The sequence below is a fragment of the Myxocyprinus asiaticus genome, chromosome 46, assembly GCF_019703515.2.
Source record: "Myxocyprinus asiaticus isolate MX2 ecotype Aquarium Trade chromosome 46, UBuf_Myxa_2, whole genome shotgun sequence".
NCBI classification, from domain to species: Eukaryota; Metazoa; Chordata; class Actinopteri; order Cypriniformes; family Catostomidae; genus Myxocyprinus; species Myxocyprinus asiaticus.
This window is the reverse complement of record NC_059389.1, coordinates 29,232,165-29,246,837: the sequence shown is the minus strand read 5'-3', so window position 1 is coordinate 29,246,837 and position 14,673 is coordinate 29,232,165. Positions and strand designations below refer to the sequence as shown.

General features: G+C 38.0%; 1 protein-coding gene across 1 annotated transcript in view; it reads left to right on the top strand.

Annotated features, from left to right (window-relative positions):
• The window catches only part of LOC127436323 (anoctamin-3-like), a 186,912-nt gene that overhangs the window by 69,199 nt on the left and 103,040 nt on the right, over window positions 1-14,673 (top strand). Inside the window, exons 3-7 of the mRNA XM_051690414.1 lie at window positions 7,147-7,277; window positions 7,492-7,647; window positions 11,717-11,817; window positions 14,100-14,144; window positions 14,522-14,656. Of these exons, the coding sequence (XP_051546374.1) occupies window positions 7,147-7,277; window positions 7,492-7,647; window positions 11,717-11,817; window positions 14,100-14,144; window positions 14,522-14,656 (568 nt within the window). The remainder of the gene's footprint in view (window positions 1-7,146; window positions 7,278-7,491; window positions 7,648-11,716; window positions 11,818-14,099; window positions 14,145-14,521; window positions 14,657-14,673) is intronic.

Below are 14,673 nucleotides of genomic sequence, written 5' to 3'. Positions count from 1 at the left end.
AATCTAGGCAAAGGGTGACTACTTTGAAGATGCTAAAATATAACACAGTTTTGATTTCTTTTGGATTTCTTTTAGTCACAACATAATTCCTATAGTTCCATTTATGTTATTCCATAGTTTTGATGACTTTACTATTATACTTAAATGTGAATAATAATAATAATTAAGAATGAGTAAGTGACCCTAAACTTTTGACTGGTAGTGTAGGTCAATTCAATGTAAGTGAATAGTGGCCAGACCTTTAAAGCTCCAAAAAACACATAAATGCAGTATAAGAGTAATCCATAAGACTCCAGTGGTTTCATCAATGTCTTCTGAATGGATCCATTTGGTTTTGGGTGAGAATAGACCAAATTATAACTCCTTTTTCGACTATAAATCTTGACATTAGCAGTCTCCTTGGCAATCAGGATTTCAAGCTTGATTACACTTCCTATAGCGCCATCTAAGGCTCTGCGCATGTGTCAAGCACTATAAAGTGAAATCGAGCTTGAAATCATGATCATGCCCAGAGATTGCAATGGCAAGATGAGTTACAATTTGGTTTGTTCTCACCCAAAACCAACTGAATCGCTTCAGAGAACATGGATTTAACCACTGTAGTAGTATGGCTTACTTTATTCTCCCTTAATGTGCTTTTTCTAGCTTGAAATGTCTGGCCACCATTCACTTGCATTGAACTGACCTATAGAGCTGAAATATTCTTCTAAAATTTTTGGTTGTGTTCTGCAGATGAAAGAAAGTCATACACATCTGGGATGGCATGAGGGTGAGTAAATGATGAGCACCTCCAATCAAATAAGTTGCCATGGGTTTAATGAGCTGTTCCGTAATTTATGCAATTTACCTGTACTTTTTATACTTAAGTACATTTAAATTCAGTTACTTTAATACTTTGACTTAAGTTGTTTTCTCCTGAGCTACTTTAACTTTTATTTGAGTCAATTTCCATGAAGGTATCTTTACTTTTACTCAGGTATGACAAATGGATACTTTATACAACACTGTCGAATACTACTCGCTTAATCTCAGTAACCGTCCTGTTATTTGACACTTTCACTCACTGATTAAAAGGAATCATGGCTGACTGTGAATACTAAATTTATACAATGGCATCTGAAACTGAAAACTATTGATTTTAAATGATGCTGCATCCAGGCCACTAGGTATCAGTGTAAGTCCAAGATGACACAAAGACAAAAGTTACTGAGTACACCTTTAACTATGTAAATATGACATTTAATGTATTTTAAATTTTGTCACATTTTATATAATTCAAGCTTCATTAATAAAAAGTCAAACTATATATATATATATATATAGTTCTATGACTTCTGCAGTTAGCTTGCTAGCAAAACGTTTTGGCAATTAGCCTAGAATGTGCCTGCCAGTTAGTTTGCATATGCCCTATGCAAGTTACTACACAACGAATGTTGGGAAATGTGGGAAACAGGCTGAATTACTTTTAAATTATTTCTTTCTTGTCTTGAACACAATGAGTAATGACAGTTAGTACAGTATTTTGAACCAAGCTTTTGAATTTAACCAGGTCTTTTAAGTCCATGTCTGTTAGTTTTAAATCCATCTATATGCCAATATACTTTTAAAGTTATGACACAAATAATTCAAGATATACACAGTCAATCTAATTGGATCCTTAAAAAGTCTTAAAATGTCTTAAATTAATTTTTCCAAAATTTAAGGTCATAAAAAGTCTTAAATATTTTAAATGATACAACAAAAGTCTTAATTATCATTTAAAGAGGTTTTAAATTTGGGGGCGGAAAGACAGGAATCGTGATATGAACTAATGTGATAAACTTACGATTTAAATAAATGCATGCGCCGCATCCTTCAGAGTGAAAACGCAACACTGTTGTATTTTCTCCAAGCACGTGGGGGCTTATGAGTGTTTTCATCTGTTGCAGAGCAGTTCATAATCATTAGGTCATTAGCTATCACTAATGATCAACTGTTGATGATGATGATTTAGTGTTGATGAAATATGACAATGTTTACTTTTAATTGTTTATATTGTAATACGTTATAGATTATACATTTGATGTCCCTTATTTGTTTGAATGAGCAGCTTGAAGCAGTGAAGCGCAAACATTTCAAAATAAGAGTCCCCGGTGTATTTCAGCCTTTAAAGTTAAAACTTCAGCACTATGAATCAAATCTTTCAAAGTGCATCTGGAATTTAATTCAATTTGGACTCTTGTAGCCTCTGTCTGGCCTTCCCCATCACAGGAAGGAAAGACTAAGAACATTTAATATAGGCTTTTGATTTGTAACAAATTAATTGCCTTTCCTTCAAATCCAATATTGGTCAACCTCTAATTTGTATTTATTTATATAATGGTACATAAACCAATTTTAATGTGATATAAATGTGAAAAACATGTCTTGAGTATTTTAAACTTGCATATATTCTACCCTGGGATTTTGCATGACACTGGAAACAGGGACTGCGGTAGGAGGGTTTTCAGTTAGTTTATGATTGGCAAGCTAACCTGCTTAGCCTGCTAGTGTTAAAATAAAACACCCACTTAAATCACCCAAACATCTAATTGATGTGTGTTTACATCTGGACAACATATTTTTTAGATTGTTGGTTCATCTACAATATGTTTATAAGATGTCTATTATTTAGAATGTTTGTAAATCTGCTCTTTTAAAGATGTTTATCAGATATGATTTAAAATGCAATGCTTTCTAGATGAAACACTCTTAAAAAGGCATCTCTAAAATGTACGTGTGCTATCTGGGATATGACAGGTGGTTGAAAAATAATAAGGCTTGGTGACATCAGCTGAAAATAAATGTCTTTTCAAATGTGTTGTTTTTAATGTTATTAATTCTCAATAAGACCAAGAATATGTGTTAAGAATGTAAATACTGTAGCTCAATACTGTTATAGTCAATGTCCATGTACTATACTATCTGCATAGAATTACTGTTTACTTTACTAATAACAACAACTGTATTTCACGCTCAGCTACAACAGGGTAGCACAAAAGGCTTTCTGATCAGGCATGCAAACAGCTTCTCCAAGGGTTCCAAGGGGGGCTTGGATTTTTCTTGACACTGTACCTTGTATTCAAGCCATGGGCCTTTAAAAATCATTGTTATGAAAATCTAATTTCTGCCAACACAAAATTAGTGCTTTTATCACCAGTATGTGGCACTTTATCTTCTCATCTCGCTCTGTCTCTGTGCATTGAGATGCTGACTGCTGCAGACATTAACCCTCATTAGCTCTACAGGTGTTTAGACATGTGCGTTCCAAGTGCTGCTCACAGGGTTCTTAGAGAAAACGCTGTAATCATTTTCAAGTGCTGACAATGCTAGAAACCCTCTAAAGAACAGCAGTACATTCTCCCTTGAGTTCAGAACCACCCACTAATGGCCATCATTTTTAATGACCCTCCTGCCAGCAGATCTTTTAGCAAATGCATCTGACCTGATGAGGTCAACACAACGGCAGAATAGATAATGGATAATGAGGCAGTTCTGTCTAAGCTAGCTGATTTTCATAGTTGACTGAAATAGACTGTTGAAAGTTTTGGCTTTAGTACTCGTTCATGCAAAGACAGTTAAGGTCTACCTGTTGAAATGACTGTATCAAGGACAATCTGACAACAGGACTGTTTCCCCAGAGACAGTAAGTTGTCAGGTTTCAATCCAAGTTGGGAATTTAATGTATGTGAAAAATCTGAATTTTGCAAAAACATTTTGCTAATAAAGCAGCATTTCCATCCCATGTGTTCAAAAGCAAAAAGTCATCACTTATGCTGAATTTAGGACGAAATAGAAATTTAAAGCTACACTATGTAACTTTTTTTTGTAAAAAAAATAACAAAATGTTATTAATGAGAGAGCGCAACAAAAATCCATCTTCCAAACCATGTCTTTACCCAAATACACTTTGATAAACCTATAATAATGATTTATATTTTAGAGCTGTCAGGATGAATTTTGTGGGAAATTGCATACATATGTCATTCGCCCATGCGTGTTGACGTCATATCCGTACACAGAGAAAATAAGATCCGGCTACTGTAGCGCGCGTGTGGTGTGGGAGTAGCTGAAGCTGAAAGTTTGTTGTTGTCACAACGAACGAGAAAAATTGACCATAGATCATTCAAAACAGCAAACCTCTGGGGAATCACCGGTTGTTAAAACAAAGAAACCCCGAACAGATCAGATTCTACAAGCAAAAAGGGAAAGCGACAGAGTCCGTAATAAAACCCGAATCAACATCGGCTTGGCTTTTCAGAGGTGGCGACAACTCCAAGATCTGAAAGGATTTAAAAGTGACCCAGAGATGGCTTTTTTTCTTACTCAACAGGTAAGATATTTTATTGATATGGTTTATGTATAGTTGTGTAATCACACACACACACACACGTCTGAAATACAATAATTATACTGTAATCGGGGCAGAACTTTTCATTTGCTAGCACACGTGTGTATTTTTCTTTATAACAGCAATAACTTATATAAATAAATCCTCTAGTCCTAGGCTTGTCAAGGACATGTGAGTCTTGAAATGATGTTGACCACTGGCTGGTAACAATGACAATCTATAAATTAGTTACTACCGTGGTCTATTTGGCCAGAATATCCTGCAGTTATAAAAACTTTACACAGTTTGACCTCATAAGACTAGCAATCATTGTGTCTAATGTTAACAAACGTTGCCTAACTTTTGTAATGTAATTTATTTAAAAACATCAACGTTTCCTATAAGTCAAAACAACAGCATAAGATATGGCACTTATTTGCTCAGATGACATGTTTTCGGATATCCGTCTTTTCCTTTCTTTCATTATTTATTTGTCCATTCGCTCTGATAAGATGTCCTGTATTCATGTGTACACCGGTGCCTCGAACCACATTCATCCGCACAGAGGAGCAGAGCCAAAGCACAACTTACGTCATTACCAAAACAATGTTCTTCCGCAAGATGCATGCAGTTCTGTTTTTTTAACCAATAGAGGGCCAAAAGTTACATAGTGTAGATTTAAGTTGTAGTCACTGTGGAAGCCACTGTTACACTTTTACATTTTTTGGTAAATTGAATATATTACTTAGTGTTTAAAGTGTGCAGACAAAGTGCTCTGATGAACATCATGTTTGCCTTATGTCTGGAGTGAAATAGTGACACAGTGTTCTGGAAGGTAAAGGTAGCCAATCTTTTTGATGACAGTCTTTTGCTCTATCGTTTCAGAATGACCAGAGCAACATTCCACCTCAAGTTTTTTTGTGCATTTTGCAACATTTGTGTATAGAAACCCAACAAGTGATGATTTAGATCTAAAGGGTTAAGGTTTGGCTGCATAGCACTGTCCAGTTCCTGCTGGTATCTACGCCATTTACAACTGTGTATTCTGACTAAATTGTTTTTGCAAGCAATTTATATGCTAGATCAGAGTCAGCAACCTTTTTGACATGGAGTGCCATTTTTTTATTTTCCTGTTCACGATGTGGGTTTATGTTTTCTCTTTTAATCGTTTAATGTAATTTTGAGTGTGACCATGGTTTAAAGAGGGTTTACCTGTGTGCTGGGTTGGAAATCTCAAGGATTAATGGTGGTGTTTTCCTTATTACATCACGTGTTGTACTGAAAGCAAAAAGAAACAAATGAAACACAGAATTTAGGCTGTCATCAATGCAGCCTGACCGAAGCAAAGTGGGTGCATTTACTCACACGAATAACCAAAAGTGAAGCGCTGCTGGCTCGTGATGCGCCAATGGTTTGCACGCGCTGCACGATTCTGTTGGGTATACTGCTCTCTCGTCACATTTTAACTTTTTGTTTAGCCACCCATTCAGCTCATGAAAACACACTGCGTGATCATTAGAAAGGATTACATCAAGATGTAGACTGGAATGCAGGTGTGGAATTTATGTAAATAAAATAGTCTACTCCTCTCTCCCCGTTGCTGGCGTGCGAGTGATTACCCCTCCACGTGCCAATGCTGGCACGCGTGCCATAGGTTGCTGACCCCTGTGCTAGATTGTGATAGATTCTGCTGTGCAAATGAGTGTTCTATAAACCTTGACCTTGTACCTTGCCATGAAGACGCAAACAGGCGTATCTCTTTTACTGCCATAGAGGACAGAAGAGAACAGAGTATTTAGGTAAGAAGACCCTGAGGTGGTCCTAAATGTTAGCGTCAGTACATTTAAATTGAAATGGTGACTAGAGGCAGCCAATGCATTAAAAACGACCCCAGGATTTCTGGCTGACCTAGCAGGCTGTGTTGTTTTTGAGCCTAGCCATAAAGTGATGTTGTGTTTTATTGATAGGCTCGCTTGAATCACAAGAAGTTCAGTCTTTGCAATGTTGAGCTTTGGATTGCATTCCTTCATTCAGTCCGAGATACCTGAAAGACAGGCAGGGTTATGAGCTGAGATTGTGGGGTCATCAGGCTTGAATGACATGAGCTGTGTATTGTCTGTGTAGCAGTGATAAAAGAAGCCACAAGACTCTGTAATGGGGCCCAGGGAAATTGTACATATCCAGAAGTGGAAAAGGACCAAGCACTGAACCTTGAGGCACTCCAGTGGAAAACTGATTTGATTTAGTCACCCCTCTCCTCAACGAAGCTGGATTGGATTCAAACCAGCGAAAAGCAGTACCAGTGATAGACCATTTCTGTGATGGTTGATCAGAGAAACTGATGATTTGCTGTGTCAAAGGTAGCAGACTGGTCAAGCAGTATGAGGATGGAAGATCTTGATACACTGTAGCTCTGGACAGTTGTAGAGCTTCAGTGGCTAAATTTGTTTGTATACAAAGTGGCTGTTAATATGTTGTAAATTTGCAACAAACAAAACACTTTGCTGGAAAATGCCTGGAGTTTGCAGCCCTTCACCAGTAAAGGTGAATCTACAGCAAACCTTTGGCAATAATGGACCATCTGCTTCAATGGAAAACCTGGGGCATCAATGAAAAGTTTTGTGCAAAGCTAATTTGCATGTGAAAATAATGAGTGGCAAATTTGCAGCCTGTTTGCCACAGTGGATTCAAGAACTCTAGATTTTTGTAAGGTAAGGATTTGAACCGTCAACCCATATGTTGTGATTGTGTCTTCATCCTCAAAGTCTTTAGTGTTTCTCTTTGTCTCTCTTGGACAGACACAGGTCAGGATGTCTACATGGAAGAGAGGGAGGTGGGGGAGTTTGTGCCTAAAAAGGATGAGACGCTGCTTGTCCAACAGAAGCCCATGTCTAGAGGAAAACTAGAGGCTCGTACAGACTCCATAAAGGTACATCTCTCTTCCTGACCACATATACCTGCTAACATATTACCAGACAAATTCATATGCTTTGCCCTCTGTCCTTATAGAGGCAAAACAATGACCCAAGATCCATGCTAGATAATGAATTTATTATCAGTGGAGATATATTCAGTACTTCAGCACTCTAAATACCTCAATTAAAAATGTGATGAAAAAATTAACTGATCTCACTTGTTTTCAGGCAAACAACCTTGTAAACCCGTCTGGATTAATGTTTCGAGATGGGAAGAAACGCATCGACTACATATTAGTGTACAAGAAATCCAGTACTCAGGTGGAGAAGAGATGTACATTTGAGAGAAACCTGCGAGCAGAAGGTCTGATGCTGGAGAAAGAGGTACATAATGACGTTTTCCTTCTGACCCTAGCCAGCAGTGATAATTTAATCAATTGTGGGTTCATTATTTTTTTGGTCCTCAAGCACAGAATGTTGAATAAAAACAGAGTTCTCTTGACAGTTCCAGGAGGAAATTGAGATGATGACTTTCAGTGTGATGATGATATTGTCATTCAAGATTTAAGACCTTGCATATCTTGGATATTGTGTATGTGAGTGTGTGTGTCAAGTCAGGTCATTTTTATTTGTATAGCATTTTTCACAACACACATCGTTTCAAAACAGCTTTACAGGAAATCATGTATTAAAAATATGAAACTGTAATATCTATAAAGTCTTAGAGTGATCATTGTGTAGATTGATTAAATATGATTGTAAATTGTGTATAAAAATTAAATCATTTAATAATAATTGCATTTAGAACCCCTGTGAGCAAGCTGAAGGCGACTGTGGCAAGGAACACAAAACTCCACAAGATGGTGGTTAATGGAGAAAAATAACTTTTGGAGAAACCAGGCTCACTGGTGGGGCCAGTTCCCCTCTGGCTAAACAACATGAATATAATGCTGATATTAGTTATTTGTGTGCAGTGCAAGTCATAGTTTTAAATTTGTAAATTAAGCATTAATTGTTTAAAATAAAAAAAAAAACAATAAAATATTTTTTTGAACTGTAAGATTAATGACTAATGTCTTTGAAGTCCATCCTGGATTAACTGTAGAAGTTCCCATAGATGCATTGTCCTTTGTTAGTTGATTGATGAAGGCTTTTGCTGGCAATTAAATGATAGTCTATGTATTCCATTTCAAGAGTGTAGTCCGTCAATAGACAAAAGTGATGCAGGCAGAGATCAATGAGGTGCATCGCAGTTCAACCGGCAGATAATTTTGGTGAGGTTCGGTGGGGTCCATCCTAAATCCAAGGTTCAGGCAGTGGCATATGAAGTATCCCATGTCTTACAGTTGAAGTTGGCATCAGTTCATCCTCTGAAGTCCGTTGTAAAAGACTGAAGTGATGTCTGGCTGGCACCGGCTGTAGTTTGTCCTCATCTTTCAGCGACACCTAGGCAGACCTAACTAAAGCAGCCTTATTGTGAGTTGAAGGATAAATTAGGTGTATGCCTGGCTAAAATAGATAAGTCTTTAGTCTAGACTTAAACTGAGTGAGTGTGTCTGCATCCCAAACAGTGTTAGGGAGACTATTCCATAGTTTAGGAATGAAGTATGAAAAGGATCTACCTCCTTTTGTGGATTTTGATATTCTTGGAATTATTAACAAGCCAGAATTTTATGATTGTAATGAACATGATGGAATATAGTGTGGTAGAAGGTCACTTAAGTACTGCGGAGCTAGACCATTCAAAGCTTTGTATGTAGTTAACAGAATTTAAAAATTAATACGAAATTTAACTGGTAGCCAATGTAACAATGATAGAATGGGGCTAATATGATCATATTTCTTGGTTCTTGTCAGCACTCTGGCAGCTGCATTTTGAACCAATTGAAGTTTATTTATTTAACTTGCTGGACATCCTCCCAGTAATGCATTACAATAATCTAGTCTTGTGTGTGTGTGTGTGTGTGTGTGTGCCTGTGCGTGTGTGTGTGTGTGTGTGTGTGTGTGTTGTTTTCTATGGTAACTCATGTTCTATTATGAGTCTGGCATCTACACTGATGAGCCAAAACATAATGACCACCTGCCTAATATGCTGTTGGTCCTCCGCGTGCCACCAAAACAGCGCCGACCTGCCGAAGCTTAGACTGTACAAGATCCCTGAAGGTTTTCTGTGGTATCTGGCACCAAGACATTAGCAGCAGATCCTTCAAATCCTGTAAATTGCGAGGTGGAGCCTCCGTGGACCGGACTTGTTGGTCCAGCGCATCCCACAAATGCTCAATTGGACTGAGATCTGGGTAATTTGGAGACCAGGACAACACCTTGAACTCTTCATCATGCTCCTCAAACCATTCCCAATCATTGTGTGCTGTGTGGCAGGATGCATTATCCTGGTGAAATAGGCCACTGCTATCAGGAAATACCATTGCCATGAAGGGGTGTACCTGGCTTGCAACAATGTTTAGGTAGGTGGCACGTGTCAAACTGAGGTCCACATGAATGGCTGGACCCAGAGTTTCCCAGCAGAACATTGCCCAGAGCATCACACTCTCTCCACCAGCTTGTCGTCTTCCCATAGTGCATCTTGGTGCCATCACTTTCCCAGGTAAATGCCTCACACGTCCATGGCCGTCCACATGAAGTTAAAGAAAACAGGACTCATCGGACCAGACAACCTTCTTCCACTGCTCCAAGGTCCAGTTCTGATGCTAGCGTGCCCATTGTAGGGGCTTTTGATGGTTGGACAGGGGTCATCATGGGCATTCTGACCGGTCTGCAGCTATGCAGCCCCATACGCAGCAGGGTGCGATGCAATGTGTGTTGTGACACATTTCTCCCATAACCATCTTTAAAATTTTCTGTTGGTTCCAATTTTCTGTTGGTTCGGACCAGATGGGATAGCCTTCATTGCCCTCGTGCATCGATGAGCCTTGGGTGCCCAACACCCTGTCTCCGGTTTGTGGTTTGTCCCTCCTTGGACCACTGTCAGTAGGTACTCACCACTGCTGAACGAGAGCACCCACAAGCCTTGCCATTTCAGAGATGCTCTGACCCAGTCGTCTGGCCATAATTTGGCCCTTTTCAAAGTCTCTCAGGTCTTTACTCCTGTCCATTTCTCCTGCACTCAACACACTGACTATGAGAACTGATTGTTTGTTTACCATCTAATCTACCCAGACCTTGACATGTGGCCTTGTTAGGAGATGATCAACATTATTCACTTCACCTGTGAGTGGTCATTATGTTTTGCCTAATCGGTGTATATCAGTAGCTGAACACTAACTCCTGCAGTGGTATGCAGATCTATCATACCACTTTTATAGCATCGTTGTCATTAGTTCTACTATTTCTGACCTCTGCATCTCTTTCGTAGGTGTACTTGTAATACTAAGTAGATTAAAAAAAAAAAAAAGTAAAATGAGTTTCACCTTTTTCCAAGCTTGGTAACATGTTTTCCACTAGATCTGGCACTTCCCATGAATTAACAGTTGAATAGTGCATACAGGACTTTAGACTTGAAGAAAAAACTCGAACGAGTCTAAATTTGTTCTTTTTCTACAAAGAGTCAGTGAAAGAATGTGCTTAAATTTCAGAAAAGTATATTTTTACCTCACGATGTCCAACTAAATATCATATGTGCTTGTTTAATGTAATACATTTACATATTTTCATGTTTTCATTCAAAAATATAAAGCCTCACAACCCTGTTACAATCTGTCAAAATGTTTAACAGATGGTTGCAGATTGACTCTAATCAGGGCTATCTAGTATGAGAACACGTGTTGGTTTGTAATGACTAATATACTGTACTTATATCTTACATTTTTCATGCATAAAATGAGAAATGTCAAATTCAATTTTATTAATTTATTTTATTTTGATTGTTGGATATAATATAGTAGGACAAGAGATGTGAGGTGTTTGATATGTGACTGTATGTAATGTCATACTGGCTCTCTACAAAGAATATGGGTTTTGTGCCTATTACTTTTTATAAAGTAATTTGACATCAGTTTAAATCTATTCATGTCAGTCTTATGTCAGTCAAATTTTTTGTTATACTTGTAATTTACACAGTAGCCACTATTAAGTAGGTGTATGCATAATTATATGGATCCACACAATGGAAAGAAAAAAGAGAAATTATGTTTTAGGATGGTTTATTTTTTAAGAGAAGTAATTGCTCCGAAATGCTCTACTTTTTCAAAGGACTTTCTGTATTTTTGTGGGAATATTCATATTTATAACTTGACTTTTCGCTTCTTTTGATGTTGCAGGAAGTTCTTGTTCAATGGATGTTTATATCTGAACACAGTCTGCTTATAAACCTCAGTCCCCAGTCTGCAGAATGATTATAAAAGCAGTGAATTGATCTCATCTTGATTGATTATATGCCCCTCTATGGCCGTGATTGCTCTGTACTGATAATGATTTTTGTCATTCATTTATACAGCCCTCGTTAACCAACAGTGATATCATGTTTGTGAAGATTCATGCACCGTGGGACACGCTGTGTAAATATGCAGAGCAGATGAACATCAGAATGCCTTTCAGGTAAAGCACTGCTCACACACACACACACCTGCACATGGGTAAAACTTACTGACACTGCTCTCAAAAACACATGCCTTTGTACTTAAATATTCATGATGTAGTCATTGTGGACTCTTGTATAAATGAATGACTATCATACTTGGTTTTCTACAATATTAACTATGAATTACATTATTTCTGTTTAACTGCTATCTTTTTTTCATAATGTGTCAGCATTATTAGAAATTATTTTATACTATACTATACTAGACTAGACTAGACTAGACTATACAATCCAACACTATAGTGTACTGTACTGTGCTGTACTAGTTATACACTGCATTATGTGTTTTACAGTATACAGTGGCAAGAAAAGTATGTGAACCCTTTGGGATTAGCTGGTTTTCTTCATTAACTGGTCATAAAATGTGATCTCATCTTTATCAAAGTCACAAGTACAGACAAACACAATGTGCTTAAGCTAACAACACACAAACAATTATAATCTGTACTGTCTTTATTGAACACATCCCATTAAACATTCACAGTACTGTGGAAAATGTAAGTGAACCCTTGGATTTAATAAGTGATCTATCCTCCTTTGGAAGCATTAACCTCAACCAAGCGTTTCTGGTAGCTGCGGATTAGACCTGCACAACATTCAGAAGGAATTTTGGACCATTCTTCCTTACAGAACTGCTTCAGCTCAGCCATATTCTTAGGATGTCTGGTGTAAACGGCTCTCTTGAGGTCATTCCACAGCATCTCTATTGGGTTAAGGTCTGGGCTCTGACTGGTCCACTCCAAAGGTGGATTTTCTTTTTTGTTTAAGCCATTCTGTAGTGGATTTACTTCGATGTTAAGGGTCATTGTGCTGCTTCATCACCCAGCTTCTACTGAGCTTCAGCTGGTGCACAGCCACCCTGACATTATCCTGTAGGATATCTTCATAAACTTTGGAATTCATTTTTCCCTCAATGATGGCAAGCGGTCCAGGCCCCGAAGCAGCAAAGCAGCCCCAAATCCAGCCCCAAATGCTCCCTCTACCGTACTTCACTGTTGGGATGATGTTTTCATGTTGGTGTGCAGTGCCCTTTTTACACCATACATAGTGCTGCATGTTCTTCAACCATAGTTTCATCAGTCCACAAAACATTTTCCCAGTTGTGTTGTGGAGTGTCAAGGTCGTCTTTGGCAAACTTCAGGCGCACAGCAATGTTATTGTTGGAAAGCAGCGGCTTCCTTTGTGGTGTCCTGCAATGGACACCATGCCTGTTTAATGTTTTCCATATAGTATACTCATGAACCAGTTCCAATGATTCCTTCAAGTCTTTGAGCCAGCGCTGGATCAGCGGTTAAGGCTCTGGGTTACTGATCAGAAGGTTGGGGGTTCAAGCCCCAGCACTGCCAAGATGCCACTGTTGGACCCTTGAGCAAGGCCATTGGCTCTATCTGCTCCAGGGGCACTGTATCATGGCTGACCCTGCACTCTAACCCCAGCTTAGCTGGGATATTTGAAAAAAAGAATTTCACTGTATATGTGCAAATGTGTGATAAAAAAAAAAAATTAGCTGTCTTTCTAGGGTTCTTTTTACCTCATTGAGCATTCTGTGGTGTGCCCTTAAGTCATGTGGCTTGACGGCCACTTCTAGTGAGAGTAGCCACAGTACTAAATTGTCTCCATTTATAGACAAATATTCATCTGTCCACAGTTAGACAAGCTGAACTCTTCGAGATAACTTTGTAACCCTTTCCAGATTTATACAAAGCAACAATTCTTGATCGTAGGTCTTCTGAGATCTCCTTTTTGCAAAGCATAGTCCACATCAGCAAATGTTTCTTGTGAATAGCATATTTAAACTTTTTGAGTGCTTTTTATAAGTCAAAGAAGCTCTAACCCACACCTCCAGTCTCTTTTTATTAATTGGATGGCAGGTTTGCCAACTCCTGACTCTAATCAGGTAATTTCAAAGGGTTCACATACTTTTTCTTGCCCCTCTATGTTATGTACACTGTCCTATCCTATGCTGTGCTATGCTATACTATACTATACTGTACTACACTATACTATAATATACTGTACTGTACAGTATGGTGTATTATATGTAATGTACACTATCCTATTCTATGATAAACTATACCATACTTTACAATAGTATACTGTACTATACTACACTGCACTGTACTTTAATATACAATATGTGTACTATATATTTTGTACTATACTGTCCTATACTGTACTGTACAGTATTGTATGTAATATACTCTGTCACTATACTTTGATATGATTTATATTTTTATAGGAAAAAGTGCTACTTTACAGACTGGAAGAAAAAGACTATGGGCAGGTAGAACATCACAAAGTTCTTACTGTTTCCACATATTTAGCTAGAGATTAATTATTTTATTCACATTTTAGATGCATTACATTTATGAGCTCATTCAGTAGCTCTGTTTTGTAAATTGTTCACTATCTTTATAAGAAGTATTCAGTATGCTGACTGGTAGGGATTAAGATTTTATAACAGTAATTAGTGTGGATATTTGTTGTGTCTCTGGAGACTAAATCACCTTTAAGTTAATTTAATTTGCATCAAAATGAAATTCAGTCCTGGAAGTCACCATTAGTGTGTGAAGGATAAACAGCCAAAAATAACTCTGCTCTGTCACTTTTTTTTAAGCATTCTCAGTTTTCACAAATGCTAATGTAGATGTATCTCTGCAGCCGATTTCAGTTGAAATGTCGTCAGTTGAAGAGTTGGCTGCCCAGGAACCCGATGAAACTGGATAAAGAGGCGTTACCAGATCTAGAGGAAACCGACTGCTACACCGCCCCATTCAGCCGGGCCAGAATGCACCAGTACTTTCCCCTCCATC